This window comes from Triticum aestivum, chromosome 6B, assembly GCF_018294505.1.
Source record: "Triticum aestivum cultivar Chinese Spring chromosome 6B, IWGSC CS RefSeq v2.1, whole genome shotgun sequence".
NCBI classification, from domain to species: domain Eukaryota; kingdom Viridiplantae; phylum Streptophyta; class Magnoliopsida; order Poales; family Poaceae; genus Triticum; species Triticum aestivum.
The window spans coordinates 121,861,585-121,879,377 of NC_057810.1; the positions used below are offsets into that span (position 1 = coordinate 121,861,585).

Sequence of the window (17,793 nt, forward strand, 5' to 3'; positions counted from 1 at the left end):
ATTAAAAGATGTTCAAGGATTTTAAACATATCATGAATTTTAAAAACCATGCATTTTAGAAAACATTCATGAATTTAAAATATATTCATGGATTTAAAAAAATGTTCACAAATTAATCAAGTTTTCAAATTTAAAATGTGTTCACAAACTTTAAAAATGATCATGAATTCAAGAATGTCCATGAATATAATTAACATTAATGAATAAAAATGTGAATTTTAAATGTTTTATCACTTTTTCCTTTGTTATTCACGATGGCCACCTTTTACTACTCTGTTTTCTTCCACACCCAGACCACTCACACCCTCCGGAGTTCAGCTTAAAAGCCCACCACCGCCAGGTCACCGTAATACGCCAGTCACACCGAGCCACCTCACCGGCCACTTCACTCCACATCCAAAGCGGTCGAACCAACGGCAGCGGCGGCAGCGGCAGCCGGAACCAGGTACGTGCGCGCACTCTCCTCGGCCCCTCTTTCTCTGCCCTGATTAGACCGACGGTGGCCTGAGGGTGCGAGGTGAGCTCGCTTCTAGCTCTAGCTGCATGGTGTCGATTTTGTTCGAATCTTGATTTGTGTCTTTTTGCCTCGATCTGTTTCAGGCACGGCCATGGATCTCGAAGGGAAGATCTGCAAGCTAGCTGCCCGTGCAGCGGCCACCTCGCCGGCGCTGGTGAGGAAGGCTGTGGGGGCACTGGAGCGCAGCAGCGCCGCGCGCGCGGCCGCCGAAGTCCTGATCTATCAGTTCCTGTCCGCTGTCTTCATCTTCTCCGGCTTCTTGAACCTCGTCGCGGTCGAGGCCTGCGGCGGGAAAAACTGCACCGTCGCCTCCATCCTGTTCGAGCTCTCGTACCATTCTGGTATGATCGCCCTGCTTCTCTTGGCGCCGGCGTGCGTGCTCTTCTTCCTGCGCGCCGCGGGCAGCACCAGCGACAGCGAGGTACTTCCGTACTTGTCGTCGTCTTGCTCGTCACTCACTCCTTAGTCCCCGCCCCTCCCGCCCCGCGAAATCAACGTCTCTTATATATGATGTCGACGATTGTCAATGTGCTAGGTCGAGGACGAGGATCGCTCTGAGATCTTCCCGTGGCCCCTGATCTGGCCGGTGCTAGGGTTCATCACCGTGGCGGCGTCGGCGGCACCCATCGCCTTCGTTCTTCAGATGTGTGGATTTCGAGAGGCTTCTTACCAAGTCTGCGTCGCGGCTGTGTTGTGCTCGGCCCTACTCTCCGCCCTCTTCTACATCGGTGCTGCGGTAGCGCTGTGGAGGATGAATCCTCAAGAGCGCAGCATCGCCGGCATGCTCAGGATGAGTCTCAGGCCCAGCAACAAGGTGGCGGAGTAGCGCAGCTTCACCTACGTACTCAGGTAATTATGCCAGATCGGTAGAAGATTGTGCAATTATCTAATGTTCAGGCCCAAACTAAATTTTCAGTTGGTTATGCTTGTTTGCTATGAACTGAAAGTGTAGTTGTTCTCGTTACCAACCATCAAATGTTATTCTTTAACTAAACTGTCAGTTGCTGCACACTATTGCAGTGTTTTCATCTGTTATCTGTAAGGATAAAGCCACGTTTCCATCCATGGTAGACGTCGGTAGACTAGTAATAACTTTTCTTCGTATTAATCCTCTAATTTTTGCACTATAATTTTCCTTATATCACTTGAAATGTCATCTACACATGAAAAAGGATTCACAAATCACAACCACAAAAAATTTAGTTGTCATCTACACTTGTTGTGTGGTTTATTGCTGCCATTTAGTTGTCACCAACAACATGCTGACCATAGGCCTTCACACAGTTATTTTCATCATTTACTGGCAGGTGCACGGGAAGAATTTGCAGCAGCAAGATGACGGAGATCAGAGCTTACTACTATACTACCAGTGCAGGAGTGATTCTGTTTCCTAGCTACTACTATCTTTGTTGCTCTTGTGAACAATTAAGAGATGGACATGTCGATCGTGTGATGCGTAGTTATCTATCTAGTAGTATAACTTAGTACTCAGTAAGCCTGATTCGATGCGAGGTCAGAGCTGTCACTATGGCTGTTTGGTTAATCTGAAGTCTGAACCGGACCTCTAGCATGGGTTATATTTACCTTACGCTCTGGTGAATGGTTTTCATTCTACGTGATCATATATCATTTCACTGCTGATTTGTAGCCGTTGGGTTAATTACTTTGCTAGGGTAGCAGCTAGCTAGCTAGGACGGGGGGAAGAATCCGAGTAAGTTCCTCCTGCGGGTGGAGTGGTGTGGCTTCCCTTGTTGCTTTCGTGCTTCCGGAAATGGGCCTGCAGCGGGCAGAGAGAGATGCATGTGCACCCAGCCCATCAGCGCCGAATTGCCATGCGTCCCCTACAATTTGCACATTAGTATGTGAGTGTTTCTTCTCAGATGAAGCACAATTTTTATGCTGCACACAAAAGTGAGAAATGTTTTGAGCATCCATTACATGTACGCTATGGCTGACTAGATGGCAGGGGGTTCATCACATGCATGGTCATCGATGCTAGTGGAGAGTACACGTAGGATTGTTAGTGCTAGCCAACAACTAAATCAGAATTGACTATGGCAGCTACTTACTTAACTTCCCAAGTAAAAATGGACGCCAGCCAACCACCTCCACCAGTCCAATTCACTCCACTCCTCTGTGCGTGCTCAGAAAAATTCCTATCTCGGCCTGTTATTGAAGGTTGTAGGTGCGTGTCTACCCTCTTCCAGGACGTTTCACGCTTCATGAAACGGGCTCACATGCATGATTCCATGTGCCACTGTGCTCGCTCTTTCAGGCAGCATGGTTCCTTTTCTGCCTTCCTTTACTTTCTTGCTTTGCACTTAGCCACTTACATTCTGTGGTGTCATTTCATTATGAGCAGTGATATATGGACGATAGGTTTCCATTAGATTGCATCATTTTGCAAATCAGCACCGTACAAGATGAGCATCGTCCAGATTTCGCCCATGCGCTGTCGTAGCAATTTCGTTTCATTATTTGCCTTTTCGTTCCGCTTGGCGAAGGCTAGCTAGACATAACATTTATCATGCAAACTACCCCCTTTCTTAGGGTTTGCAAGACACGCGGGTACCTTTATACTGACAATTTGACAAAAGATGTGATAGAGAAGTCGGAGCTGCATGTGGCGGCGCCCCTGCCGTAACGATGACTCCATGAGTGTCGTTTTAGCGGATGGCGCTCTCCTGAGGTTGCGCTGCACTAGGCCGGTGCGAGGCTTGCAACTTTCTCATGTGAAGCACTTCAACAGAATCGGAGCTGCCTGTCCTCGACGTCGGCAGTCGGTTATTTGGCTTTGGCCTTCGATGTCCTCGTTTGTCGTTTGTTCAGCGAGCTCTTGACTGGTCGTCCATGGTGAAATCGGAATCGCCTGCTCGGGGAGAGGTGACGACGAAGACATTGCGGGTAACCTCTACGGTGTGTGAGGTCTTGTGGGTGTCAGATCGGCTGTGTGCCCTTTTGAGGGTGTGTTGTAACGGTTTTCGCCCTGGTTAATTACCCGGGCAACTCTCTTCTACTTTTTAATGAATGGGACCCTAAGGTACCGCGTTTCAGAAAAAGAAGACAAACGCAGTACAAGTTATTTATCATAAAATATATATAATTCGAATGTAAAAACTAGCAAGATAACCCAAGCATTTGCGCCACACGGTTTCTGTTTTTATATTTACTGTTATGTTTACTTGAATTTCAGACGACATGAATTTATACATTCAGAAGACACCACCATTTAGTATTTTTGAAATAATCACTACAGGAAAAGCACATTTTGCCTTATGTTTCTCTCGGTTCGCCGAGCATTTTATATCGGCCACCCGGCATATGACCGTACAAGCCGTGCTTTGGCGTACCGCCACTTACGTCGTGACACGGCCCAAAAAACATGAGTCATATAGATTGGCCAAAGCCGAGTGTGATCGTAGCCCGCATGGCATACATCAACGCAACGTGGTCATGGTCGTCGAAGGTCACGGCGCCGTGGCGGGTTCGTACATAAGCCGTGCACCGTCCCCAAATGTCGTGTGCGTTCAACAACACCCACACATGGCGTAATTGCGGTGGTCAGCCTTTGATTGTAGGCGGCTGGCGGTTGTTCACATGTAACTCGGGCGCCGTGGCCATCTGGATTCCGGTGTGGCAGTGCGGATTCAGCTGCCGCCATTAATGGAGGCATAACACCCAAACCTACCTCGCCATCGCCACTCCCTCGCCTAAAATACATTCCTCCACCGCAGGCGGGACTCCCCTTCCTCCTCCTTGACAAATTCGCCGCCGCCTGCCCCCGAGCTCGACGCCGGCCACACCTCCACCACGATACCCGACGCCGGTGACCGAGAGAAACCACACCGGCTGAGGTGAGAGATCTTCCATTTATCTTTTTTCCTAACTAATTAAGTTTTGTCATACGTTAGTTTAGGTTTGCTTGATAGGTAGATATGTTTAATAATCTTCACAATGATTCACTACAAATAATCTTCACAATGATTTCTAGTTTAGGTTTGCTTGATAGCTAGATATTAGATAGGTTTAATTTGACGTAGATAGATGCTAGAGTTTACAATATTGATAAAAACTTGTTATGGATATGAATGGGATCTTTTTTACTACTAAATAAGTTTTTTCATGTGTTAGCATGAATTGAGTTTTTTTTCTTCATATGCATATGCATACATTCTAGAATTCATATATGTTGATAAAAGTGATTAATTATAACGAGGGATATATGTGCATCATGTTTGTAATTAATTAAAAACATGCTAAACACCACAAAAAAATAAATTAAAAACATGCTAAAAGGTGTGTTTTAATTTAGTTGTATATATGTTTACAGATGGACGACAGTAAGCGATGAGACGAGCTCATCGAAGCGTTAGCGTTTCACACGTTGTTCTGTTGGCCAAGATGAAGGAGATCGCTTCCTGGTATGACAACAACAGGGCCATGGTTTTGCAGGCGAAAATCGTGCTCGAGGTACCATGAAGTACGAGCGAGAGACCGGATGAAGGCCGCCTATGGTGGTGATACTAGAGTCGGTGTGACGGAGATCCAACACAAATCTTTGATGTGGCAGTTGCTTCACAAATAGGGTAGTTGGGCGTGAAGGTTCATCGGTTAGATAGTGTGCGACACCAACAGTTGCAGGCGACAGGAGTGAATCTAGTGAAGACATGGGCTCAACCTTGGTTTGACAGGTCACTATGACCAACACAAACACACACCAAGAGGAAACCATCATGATCAACCCCCTCTAGAGTTCGGTCAAATGCATAGAACGAGCGAGCCCCACAGATCGACGCATCATCGAATATATATGAAATGAGGGAGGGTTGGAACACCTCCCCCACCTGCATGTGTCACTATATACGTATAAAAGGGTGGTGTGAGGTTTAAATATCCAACAGAAATCATTGATGGGGTAGTTACTTCATAAACGAGACAGTTGGGCGCGAAGGTTCATCAGTTAGCGAGAGTGCGACACCACTAGTTGTAGGCAACAGGAGAGAATCTAGTGAAGGAATGGGCTCAACCTTGGTTTAATTGACACGCCACTATGATCAACCCAAACACACACCAAGATGGAACCACCATGGTCAACCCCCTCTCGATTTGGTCAAAAGCGTAGAACGAGTGGGCCCCACGGATCGGCGCATCATTGTAAACGAAACGAGGGAGGATCGGAATATCGGAAAGTTATGTACATTAGGTAGTAGCAATGAGGAAGTACTTTGCCTCTTTATTGTCTTGGAGACAAGTCCACAAACTTGTTGAGTTACCATTGTTGCCATCTATGAGAAAACAATTTAGTACAAGTGAAGATGTAAAGAAACATGGCAGCAAGATCAACATGAATATACTATGAAAACGTACACCTTTATATTTGTTCCATATGCAATCTTGTGAGCACACTAGAGCCTCTAACATGTCTGGAGTAAGGCTACAATGATGGTCACTTAGAACTCTACCTCTTGTACTAAATGTTGATTCCGAAGCAACATTGCTGCCTGTAATTGCAAATATGTCAAGGGCTAGCATCTGCAAAGTAGGATAGCGTGTTTCAGCCACTTTCCACCAATCTAAACACATTAAATTTTTCTTGGGAAAGTGGAACTAGCTCATCTTCCAAGTAGCGGACTCATATTTGATCCTAGAAGATATTGGCCTTTTTTGAACAACACACTTATTGAAGAGTGACATAAGGGATAGTGCTTGCATAGAATAAAAAGGGAATAAGGGATTGATTCATCATCATCTTCTCAAGATTGTATTCCTCTAACAATTTGCATAACTTGGCAACTAAATATGCCACATACACCTCACAATCCGCAGATCCATGCAACATTGCAAACCAAACAAGCAACATCTCATTTTTGTACCGAGGATCAAGAATTGTAGCCATACCCCTTAGACTTTCTATTGGTGATATCGACATGCTACGGTCAGAGATGCTACGATTAACATGATTATGCATTAGAAAACACTACCACTGGACATTCGACCATTATGTAAACAAGACATCAACATATACTAACAAAAAAAGTGTAAACAAGAAAACGACATAATAATAAAAATGCACTATCCTAATAAAACAACACCATACATAAACAATTAACATGATTATGCATTAGAAAGTAGAAACACTATCACAGTACCACTAGACATGCAACAACTGACATGCTACCACTAGTACATCTGCATATATTCCTAGACAAAATCGTAGGTGATGCACTAGTGCAAGCTTTTAATGGGTGATACTCGCCCAATCTTTGTGTTCCTATCGGTGATGGATGAGGATGGAATCGGTGGAGGCTTGACGGTGACAGACGAGGATGGACTTGATGGAGGCTTGCCGCTGTCGGTGACGGAAGGGAAAGTGCTCGATGGAGGCTTCAATTTTGGGGTGTACTCCTCCTCTCTCACTCCCATGACAAGATCATCCGCCACCTCGCACCCGTCTGGCCGTGGGAGGAGACAGACGGATAGAAGCTCGTGTGGGCGCCGTTTTATGCCGCTGGGGTGGAATGGGGAGAAGATGGAGGGGTGTTGGTGGCAGAAGCTTGTGGAGAAGGAGGATGATGCGGTGGAGGGTCGGAGGCAAGACGTTGAGGCTACAACAGTGGATGCGTGATGTGGAAGCTGCGACGGTGGAGGTGCGCGATAGGAGGAGATGGTGGCGGTCTCGGGCCGGAGGGGATGGAGGCTGCGAGTGCAGGGCGGTGCGGAGGTTGCAACGGTGCTGGGTGCCGCCGGAGGTGGGGCTGGATCGGAGGGGGTGGGTGGGTGAGGGGGAACCAGGGAAGAGTGATGGCTACGGGTGGCTAGGATAGGGCATGGAGTGAAGGAGAGAATGAGCTGAGAGAGGTGTGGGTGTGTGGTGAATATTATGGGTAAGCTGGGTATTGGATATGGGTATCGTCATACCGTCTTCATCCCCGTATTTCACCGAAAATAGCTTCCTTATGGATATTACAACTGGTATATCCGTGTCTCATTATAAATTAATTACCTAGAGAGTACGGGTAACGGTTAATCATTGTAAGCTTGACCGAGAGCCATCACTATCATCACGTCGCTCCAATGGATGATCCCTTGCGTTATTTGATTATTAGTGTACTTTTTAATATAAATTGAGCTCTATGAGAGTCGATTTTCTAGACCTTTTCCTCTCTTATTCACGATGCATGGGCATCTTTTACTACTCTGCTTTTTTTTTCACACGCACGCGGCACGCCTGATAGAGGCACGGAGCGAGGGTTTCATTGTTGACCATAAATGACCCCCCAAAGGCCCCAGGCCACACAAGCCACAGCGAGTCACCAACGACCACTCCACTCCACATCCAAAATGGCTTTCGAAGGGGAGGTCTCCAGGCTGGCTGCTCGCATAGCGGCCAGCTCGCCGGCGCGGGTGAGGATGGCGGTGGGGACACTGGCACGCAGCAGCGCCGCCCGCGCCGCCGCAGATGCCCTGGTCTATCTCTTCGTTGGCACCATCTGCGTCCTCTCCGCCGCAACATTCCTCTGCGCCGTCGCATTCCGCGCCTGCGGCCGGAACTGCAGCGTTGCCGCCGCGATCTTGTTTTATTCTGGTATGCTCTCCCTGCTACTCATGGTGCCAGCGATGGTACTCTTCTTCCTGCGCGCAGCCGGCAGCGAGGTACTCGTCACTCACTCACTCGTCGCCCCTCCCGTCCCGCCAAATCAATGTCGCTTATGATCATGTTGATGATTGTGGAATGTGATAGGTCAAGTATGATGTTGTGGAGGACCGCCTCCGTCCGTGGCCGCTGGACCGGACGGCTGTAGCGATCTGGAGGTTCTTCGTCGTGGCGACGTCGGTGGAATTCATCGGGCTGGTTCTCCAAATCTGTGGATTTCCAAAGGTTTCTTACCTTCTGCGCGCTGCGGCTCTGCTGTGCATGCTCCTAGTCATCGCCCTCTTCTGCATCCGTGCTGCTGTGGCGCTGTGGAGGATGAATCCTCGACAGTCGGCTGCAGTTGCTGCATCCGTGCTGCTGTGGCGCTGTGGAGGATGAATCCTCGACAGTCGGCTGCAGTTGCTGCTGTTGTGTTTGTGTACATGGTGTAGTGTGTGTGTACGGAGTAGTAATCTATCTAGTGTAGTTGCCTCACCTTCAGTGCTTCTTAGTTCAGTGCTGCCTATATGACTTGACGTATGCTCTGATGAATTTCAGTATATATATGTAATCAGGTCCCTCATTTCACTACCTATATGACTTGACGTACGCTCTGATGAAGAGCTTCCATTCTATGTAATCGCTTAGGATTGCACTGCCCTCCTTGCTTAATTAATCGTCTGGGTTAATTGCTGGACGTGGAATCTGTCTAGGCCGGGTCGTAGCTGGGATGGAGCAGCGCTAACGGGCGTGTGAGGAAAGATAGATGGCTACGTGATGCGTGTGCGTCCTGGAGGGGATCCTTTCACACTTCCGGAAATGGGCCTGCAGCGCTCCACATGGCCTGCCGACTGCAGCGGCTAGAAGATAGGATAGCTACGTGATGCATGTGCGTCCCAGCCCATCAGCGTTGAATTGGCATGCGCCCCTCGCAATATTTCCCAGCTTTCACAACCTATGTATACTTTTGTTTAGGGTGGTTATTACCAGACTGAGGGTGTGGTTCAGCCTATGTACATTGCGTGGAAAGCATCCCGAGTATGTGATGTGAGTGTTGTTTCTCATACCATGGGAAATTCAAAGCATCGATTCCCATGTAGTACTACACTACTAGTGCTAGCCGAGCTTTAACAACGAAAACAAACCAGATACAGGAGGAGCTACTTACTCTCTTTTTTGCAAGTTTAACTTCCTAACGAAATCAGCCCCTCTCACCTAATTCAGGCGCACGCTCTCTCTCAGTCAGCCCGGAGTAAAATGGACAACCAAACCACGAGTCCACTTCACTTCACTCCTCTGTGAGTTCTCAGTTATTGACGGTTGCAGGTGCATGCCTACCCTCTTCCAGGCCCATCAGTAGTGACTTGGCACGGACGGGTCCAGTTTTCACAGTGGTGACTTGACAGGCCCATCAGTAATTTTTTTGTCGCTTTGTGGACGATACTCACAAAGCGCTAGCGACCTTTGCTGGCCCAATTAGCCATGTATCCTTTATGGTTTAACGATTTTTTTGGTTTTCTTTTCAGTTAATTTTTATCCTGTTTTTATTTTACCTTTTATTTTCAACCGATTCTAATATTCATATCAAAAAAATTATTTATTTTCAACACTGGATATTTTGATTAAAAATATTAGTAATTTTAAAAACTTTTGTGAATATTTTTTATAAAAATATAAATTTTAGTAATATCTATATGAATTACGTTGATTTGTAAAAAAGTGTGAAAATATTTTTTTAGAAGATGTAAAACTTTTTTTAAAAAAAGAACATTTAGTATATTTCTGGTAACTTTTAAAAAAAATTGAACATTTAAAAAATAATAATAGTAAACCTAATATAAATAAAAAGGAAAAAAGTAGAGAAAACAAGAAAAGAAAAATACTAAAGTAGAACATTCTAAAACGTTCCTAAAATCTTAAACAAATTAGACCTGTATAGCCGTAGGGAAGAAGCCTGCTGGTGCTGGAGACTAGCGTATGTCGCCATGGCTGCCCCTTCACGGCCGACTCGTAGCACGCGACAAGAAGGCAAGAGGCTCATGCCCGTCGCAATGGCTGCCATCTCACGGACCACCAGCAGGTGCGCCTGAGAGAGAGATTTTTTGCTCCTTGTATTTTAGTTGCCGCCTCATTGATCCGTGCCTCCTTGAGTTTTTTTACTCATCCTCAAAAAAAGATTTACTTAATATATAGTAGCTCTAGTGACCATTTCTTTAAGAGCATCTACAGCTGGATGCTCCAAACCAGCCTCAAACGTCCGGGCGGACGGGCCCGTTACTGACCAGTCACAAAAAGGCAACCTAGACGGGCTCCTAAAGCATGCCTCAAACGTCCGGGGCTTCGGGCTGACCGACACCTCTCATACTAACCCAAATCTAGGATGAACATGGGGCGCCTGGGCGCGCCCTGGCACGTCAACCACGTCAGACTGGCGATGGGATCCCACACTGAATCACCCGGAAACCCGACAGTCCAACGGACGTCTCCTCCGGTGGGGGTGTGAACACCTCGTGTCGACGCTACGGCTTGCCGCCCGAGGCTAAATGCGGCTATTTAAGCCGGTCGGCGTCCTCCATCTCTAGCCACATCCACCTCCTCCCTCTCCGCGCCGCCAACCCAAGCCATCCACCACCTCTCTTCCGCTCCGCAGCTCTTCCCACACCCTCCGGCTTTGCCATGGTTCGGCAAAAGAAGACCACCTATGTTATGCTCACGCTGGAGTGCTGGTTCCAGATTGAGCATGTGATCCATGCGAGGCGCGCCGCCCGGATCGCTATCGGCTTGCCTCTGGACTCGCCGAAGCAGGAAGAGTAGGAGCAGGCGGAGGAGAAGGAGGAAGAGGAGCAGCATCCGGCTCTGATGGAGGTGGCGGAGACGGAGCAGGCAGAGGAGGAGCTGGTGCCAGCTCCAGGCTTCGACATGGACGATGCGGAGGTGGAGTTCGCGGTCGCCCAAGTAGCCGAGGTAGCGGAACAGCAGGCCATCCTGGAGCCCATCAAAGATGAAGCCTATGTGAAGGCTAATCGGCAGTTCATCCGGCAGGAACAGGCGGCGACCGATGCGCTCTTCAATGAGGTCGAAGCGGAGATGGAGGCGGGGCCCGATGCGGAGCAGCCGAAGGAGCCGCAGAAGTCGGAGCTGCGGCTGCCATCCATGTACCCGGAGGCACGAAGATAGTGAACATCTCTAACAAGGATTACGATAGTATATGTTAGTTGAACTACGTAGTACGTGGATTTCCTTGTTTGCATGCTTTTATATCGATCTAAGGTTTCTAATATAAGGTATCCGGATGCAGGTAAGTAAATTTGAGGTGTGATTGGTGAGTGTTCGCGGACGCGCCCAGACGTTTCTGGGGCGTTTGAGAGATCAGATTTTGCTGTCCTCGTCTGTAGATGCTCTAATGGTTATATAGCTCTGACGGTCGCTCTAAATGGTTATATATAGCTCTAATGGTAGGTGTAATTTGTAAAGTGTAAACCGGCATGTTCACACGCACGCTTGCCAGAGCGAGAGTTCCGTAGCTTGGAGTTCACCATTAAAGGCCCCAGGTCGCTCCCGCTCCCCAGGTCGCTCCTGCGGGTGGCCCGGGAGCGAACCCTAGTCGCCGCCAGCGCAGGCTCCTCCGGCCCCTCCTCCCCTCGCCGCCGCCAGCGGACGTCGCCGGGCGAAGCCCGCGCGGCTCGGCGGCGGCGGGGCCCTTCCCTCCTCCAGCTCGAGCAGGGGCCGCGCGGGCCGTTCGTTCGGGCGGGGACTCGGCGCGGCGCTCGCGCGGGTGCGCGCACCGGCGAGAGTAGCCGTGTTCGAGACGGCGTGGTGAGGGCGCGTAAGGCGCGGCGCGGGCGCGTTTGGTTTCCGGCGGTGTAGATCGGACGCTGGACCGGGAATCGCGGTGGGGGAGGCTCGGCTCCCTGTGGCGCGATGCAGGCGGCGTGTGACGGATCTGAGGTTGCGCCTCCGGCGGGTGGCGGCTGCGGGAGCGTCGTCGGCAAGCCCCGGGGCTGCGGCCTGGTGGTTTCTGCCCGACGAGTTTGGGCGGGGTTGCGGTCCCCCCTCCTACCTCCTGGATCTCTGTCACCAGTTCTGGCTGCGTCGGCTGCGGGCGGCGGATGGGACCCCGCGGCGGCGGATGGGACGCCGGGGCGGTGGCCTTGGTCCGGGCTCCGGCGTGGTCGGCGGCGCCCGATCCAGATCTGAAGGCCTCCGTCTACTTCAACCAGGGCTGCCTCCGATGGTCCTGCTTTGGGCGGCCTTTGTCGCCGAAGTTGTACCTGTTTGGCGGCTGGAGGTAGGAGGTGGCTCCGAAGAAATTCGAGGCCAGCAGTGCTGGCCACGACGGTGGTGACGCCCGAGGGCGCCGTACCCTTCTTGAAGGCGCCGTCCAGGTTGCCTCCTTCCCCTCTTCCATCCACCCAGCTCGTATGCCGGGCAAAAGCCCAAATCCTTACCGGATCGAGCGACAGCGGCGCTCCGGGCGTCGTCACCCTCTTGGGGGTGTCGTTCATGGTGAGCTTGGGGTGGATGTGATGCTTTGGTTGCTTGGCGGCGGTTGGTGGCGTGGTCGGAGTTCGTCTGGTGGCGGTGCGTTGGCGCTCTGCCGCCTATGTGCTCAGCCTCGGAGTCCTTCTTCCACGGTGCTTGGTCTTCAGCAGCCCTGCCGGACTCGGCGGGGCGGTGCTTCATCCTACTCATTGATGGCAGCATATCTCGGCGGCGTGGCGCAATGGAGATTCGGCGTTCGATGTGTGACGATGGACTCGCGCAGGAGGACGAAGCTGTCTGGTGTCGTTGTGACGTCGATGGCTGAGTGGCCAGACAAGGTAGAAGCCTCAATATTTGCTCTGAAGACGGACCTGTGGAAGATGGCGGCGACAACACACGAGTGCGTCAGACCGGTTTGTACCCCAGACCCGGTATGTGGCTCGGCTGGGGCTTCTGGCTTTTGATGTTAGGCTTAGGTGAGTGGTCTGGATAGTGGCCCAGCTAGCACCCCTTCATCATTTTGATGTTCGGCTTAGAGGAGTGGTCTGGGTAGTGGCCCAGCTAGCACGCCTTTATCATTTGGATAGGAGTAGTGGCATATGTTGCCAAGATAGCGGATTCAAGCATATTGTTGTAATACTTTATAAGGTCCTCGAGAATAATCAATAAAGTGGCCACATGCATCTTCTAGATGCAGAGGCCGGGGTCATCCTCCTTTTCTAAAAAAAGACCGCAGGCCATGACACAACCAGCTACAACCTACAAGCCACACAACCAAGTCACCTGACCACTCCACTCCACATCCAAAATGGCCGCCGTGACGTTCGAAGAGGAGGTCTCCAGGCTGGCTGCGCGCATGGCGGCTAACTCGCCGGCGAGGGTGAGGGTTTCCGTGGTGGCACTGGCACACAGCAGCGCCGCCCGCGCCGCCGCAGATGGCCTGGTGTATCTCTTCGTGGACGCGACCCGCGTGCTCTTCCCGGCAACAAATTTGACAAATTTGATCCCTGGATGAAATCAAATCACAGAATGAACTGCCTGTGAAACTATTTCACGCGGCTGACCTTTTTGTGTGACGCCCGGCACGAAGGCGCCACACTACATTGTGCAACGCCTCACAGATAGGCGATACACGCCTGGCCAGCATTGCACCCCGGACTGCCTTAAAATTGCTAAGTCAATGTGCAGAGCCTAAGAGCTAGACGCTGCACTGTATAGTGTGGCGCCTAGATCTCAGGCGCTGCACTAGTGGTTGCACTACAAAATGAAGCAACCACTAGTGCAACGCCTAGAAGCTAGGCGCTACATTGTATAGTGTGGCGCCTAGCTCTCAGGCGCTACACACTGACTTAGTAATTTTCGGATCACACGGGTGCGACGCTGGCCAGGCGTGTAGCGCCTATCTGTGAGGCGTTGCACTGTGTAGTGTGACGCCTTCGTGTCGGGCGTTACATAAAAAGGTCAGCCACGTGAAATAGTTTCACGGGCAGTTTATTCTATGATTTGATTTCGTCCGTAGGTCAAATTTGTCAATTTTGCGCGACTTTCTTCCGCGTCATCGCATTCCGGGCCTCGGTCCTTCTATCTGAAATCAAGTTTTATTCTGGCATGGTCTCCCTGCTACTCATGGCGCCAGCTATAGTCCTTTTCTTCCTGCGCGCCGCTGGCAGCGAGGTACTCGTCACTCACTCACTCGTCGCCCCTCCCGCCCCGCCAAATCAATGTCGCTCACGAGGTTGATGACTGTGAAATTAATGCCATAGGTCAATGATGATGTTGTGAAGGATCGCTTCCGTCGGTGGACGCTACACCGGACGTCTGCAGCGATTTGGAAGGTCTTTTTCCCGACGACGGCTGTGGACCTCATCGGCCTCCGCGATGCGGCTCTGCTGTGCAAGCTCCTAGTCATCGCCCTCTTCTGCATCCGTACTGCAGTGGCGCTGCGGAGGATGAATCCTTGACAGCCGGCTGCTGTTGCTGTTGTGGATATGTAGTAGTGTGATGTCTACGGAGTATAGTAAATAATTTGTCTATAATAGTAAGAGCATCTCCAACAGTCGCCGAACGCGCCGCGCGTAAATAATGGCTTTAGCGCGCCCATCGTCTGGTTTGGCGCGGCGCGCAGCGCCAGCTCCAGTAGCCGCGCTAAACTGCACAGCGCGCGCCGATCCAGCAGCTGCGCAAAAATTACAACGCGCGCGCTCATTCTACAAACTAGGATGTAGGCATTGGAGGCATAGAAACTAGATAGATTGCATAGAATTTTAACGATACAAAGGTATTTTACATCGGAAAATAGATTGCATAAAATAAAAACGACAAACGATAAAAAACTTAGATAGCATAAAAAACTACTCTACGAGGGTGTTTGTTTTTAGGGACTTATTGACTTAGGGACTTAAAAAAGTCCCTATAAGTCCCATCTAAACCAAACAAGAGGGACTTATAGGGACTTAAAGTGGGTATTTGAGACTTATGAAATAAGACTCTCAAGGAGGGACTTATAGGGACTTATAGTTGTAATATGTTCTTATAGGGACTTATAAGTCCCAGGAACCAAACAGGTAGGGCTTTTTAGGGACTTGGGACTTATAAGTTGGGACTAAAAAAAGTCCTAGGATTTATGAACCAAACAAGGCCTAAGTCGCTATCATCATCACCATTATCATCATCGGCGGTGTCGTCCGAGGTTGATAGCCATATGTCCAACCAACGATCATCGTTCTCCGTGAAGAACGACCTCCCACCTGCTGCAACGAGATCGGTCTGCGCGTTCGCCAACGCCTTCCGTCGACGCCTGCCCAACCGCACCTCGCGGCGCCTTCGTGTGTCCTCCTCGCGACGCCTTGCCCGGTAGACTTGCTCGTAGGAGACGTCCTCCGGGTGGCGCCGGCACCACTCCGCCATGACCCGCTCGTCCTCCTGGGCGACAAGGAGGCGGCGCTGCCGCTCGGCGTGCTCCGCACGGTCTTGTGCCGTGTTCAGACGAGGCGGCGGGGCAACGTCGAGCGCCTGCTGGAGCGTGTACACATCTTGGAAGTTCATCTGGCCGCGCGGCCGGCCTAGGCGCCACGCCGCCGCGTTGTACGCGCGGGCGGCCTCGCGCGCCGTCCCGTACGTGCCGAGGCCGAGCCGGAGATCGCCGGAGCGTATCTCCGCGTAGTAGCCGCCGTTGGGGTGCAGGCGGACGCCGCGGTAGCCGAACGCTCCTCAGCGGCGCGGCGGCATGGCGGGGCGCTGGGGCGGTGGAGGCGCGTCGGTGGCGGGGCGTTGGAGCGGCGCGTGGCAAAGAGGGAGATGAAGAGGAGAAGAGGAGGCGTGGAGAGGCGCGTGGCGCGCGCCGCACTTTATAGGCGCGCCGGAAGCGGTGCGCAAAAAATGAGGCGCGAGCTGGCGCCTTTTCGCGCGCGCGCGCAAACGGTTCCCGCGCGCGTGATTTTCCCGCCACCGCTGGAGCGCGGCAAAACGCCCCGCGCGTGCTAAAAGCTGCGTTTACCGCGCGCGCGTCATTTCGTGCGGCGGTTGGAGATGCTCTAAGTCAGTAACTAGTGTGCTTGCTTCAGTGCTACGTATGTCAGTGCTGCTGATGCAGTCAGTCACTATGGTTGTTCGGTTACTTTTTTTAGAACATAGACGTCAGGGATGTCCGGCTTTAAATTAATAAAGCCCTCAACATAGGCAGCGTACATAAACGAACAATCAAACATACGGAGGTCACCATGTTCTAAGGCATGCCACAATGGTCACGACGGCGAGATAAAGTGCAGTACATGGCCTAACCAGCCAAACTAACGAGCACGCAGGCTCAGGGGGATCCAACACCAAAAGGACTGCCCATCTCTATGAGGCAGCAGACGAAGGAGACGGAGCTCGGGACGCTGAGTAGACGGAGCGAAGTCGTGCGATAGCTTGTCGGTGGAGATTAGAGTCCTGTTGCCTTCCCAGCGGAGCCCACTGCTGCAAGAATAAGATGCATTTGAATATAACATCAGCGGGGTGAGAGGGAAACACTCCCTCAATAGTAAGCTTGTTACGAATGTTCCATAAGGCCCATAACATGGCCGAGGCACACGTCCACATGATCCGGCGCAGAGAGCCCGGGATCGAGGATAAGAGTGACACGAGCTCAGAGCGTGAGCGTGGATCCCAATCCACCCCAGCGGCCTCACGGACCGCACTCCAAGCAAAACGCGCCAAAGGACACCGGAAGAACGCGTGGTCAGCATCTTCCGCGTCAGCACACAAAGCGCAAGGGCCGGAAGCGGGGCCATTGCGCTTAGCTATATTGATAGAGGTAGGAAGGCGATCTTGGCATAGTTGCCATAGGAAGACTTTAATCTTTAGCGGGATTCGCGCCTTCCAAAGCCCCGTGGCTGCCATAGGAGCATGGACGCGACATAACTCGCGATACAGGGACTTGACAGTGAACTTGCCAAAGCCCGAAAGTCTCCAAGAGACCACGTCTGCGGAGTCCGGCAGACGCACATTTGCTAACAGAGCCCGAAGGCGATCCCAACCTTCCAGCTCCGGCCCCACAAGCTCTCTTCTGAAGTGTATAGGGGGCGGAGTGGCACTAAGGGCCGAAGCAACCAATTGGTTGGGCTCAACCGCAATGGAATAGAGATAGGTGAACTCCGACCAAAGAGGCTGCTGGCCTATCCAAACGTCGTGCCAAAAACGCGTGGATCGGCCATTATTAATCGTGAACCTCGCACCCCTGGCGAAGTATGGTTTGAGGGCTTGGATGGAGGTCCAGAATGGGGACCCCTGAGGTGTTGCCTCAAAGAAATTCCCTTGTGGGAAATACTTGGCACGAAGGAGGTCAATCCAGAGGCCGGTCCCTCCCTGGGACAACTTCCAGATCCACTTGCACATAAGCGCTATGTTCATCAGCTTAGAGTTGATGATCCTGAGGCCCCCCTGGGCTTTAGGTCTACAAACAGCTTGCCACTTAACCAAGTGGTACTTCCGTTTAGGGCCCGCTCCTTCCCAAAAGAAACGTGCCCGCGGTGTGTCCATTTTTGTGTGGACCCCAGCAGCCAACAAGAACATACCCATGGCAAACATTGGTAGGGATGAGAGGCTGGAGTTGGTAAGGATTAGTCTTGCCCCTGAAGACATAAATTGGCCTCTCCACGGACATACCCGGTCCGCCACCTTA

General features: G+C 51.0%; 2 protein-coding genes across 2 annotated transcripts; both read left to right on the forward strand.

Moving 5' to 3' along the window:
• Positions 1–367: 367 nt before the first annotated feature.
• On the forward strand, positions 368–2,080 carry LOC123133722 (uncharacterized). Its single transcript, XM_044553139.1, has 4 exons — positions 368–445; positions 601–938; positions 1,053–1,366; positions 1,825–2,080. Exons 2-3 carry the CDS (start codon positions 609–611, stop codon positions 1,341–1,343), a joined length of 621 nt encoding a protein of 206 aa, XP_044409074.1. The 5' UTR covers positions 368–445; positions 601–608; the 3' UTR covers positions 1,344–1,366; positions 1,825–2,080.
• A 5,737-nt stretch (positions 2,081–7,817) lies between these two features.
• On the forward strand, positions 7,818–8,797 carry LOC123133723 (uncharacterized). The gene is made up of 2 exons (XM_044553140.1): positions 7,818–8,170; positions 8,259–8,797. Exons 1-2 carry the CDS (start codon positions 7,859–7,861, stop codon positions 8,547–8,549), a joined length of 603 nt encoding a protein of 200 aa, XP_044409075.1. The 5' UTR covers positions 7,818–7,858; the 3' UTR covers positions 8,550–8,797.
• The last annotated feature ends 8,996 nt before the right edge of the window (positions 8,798–17,793 follow it).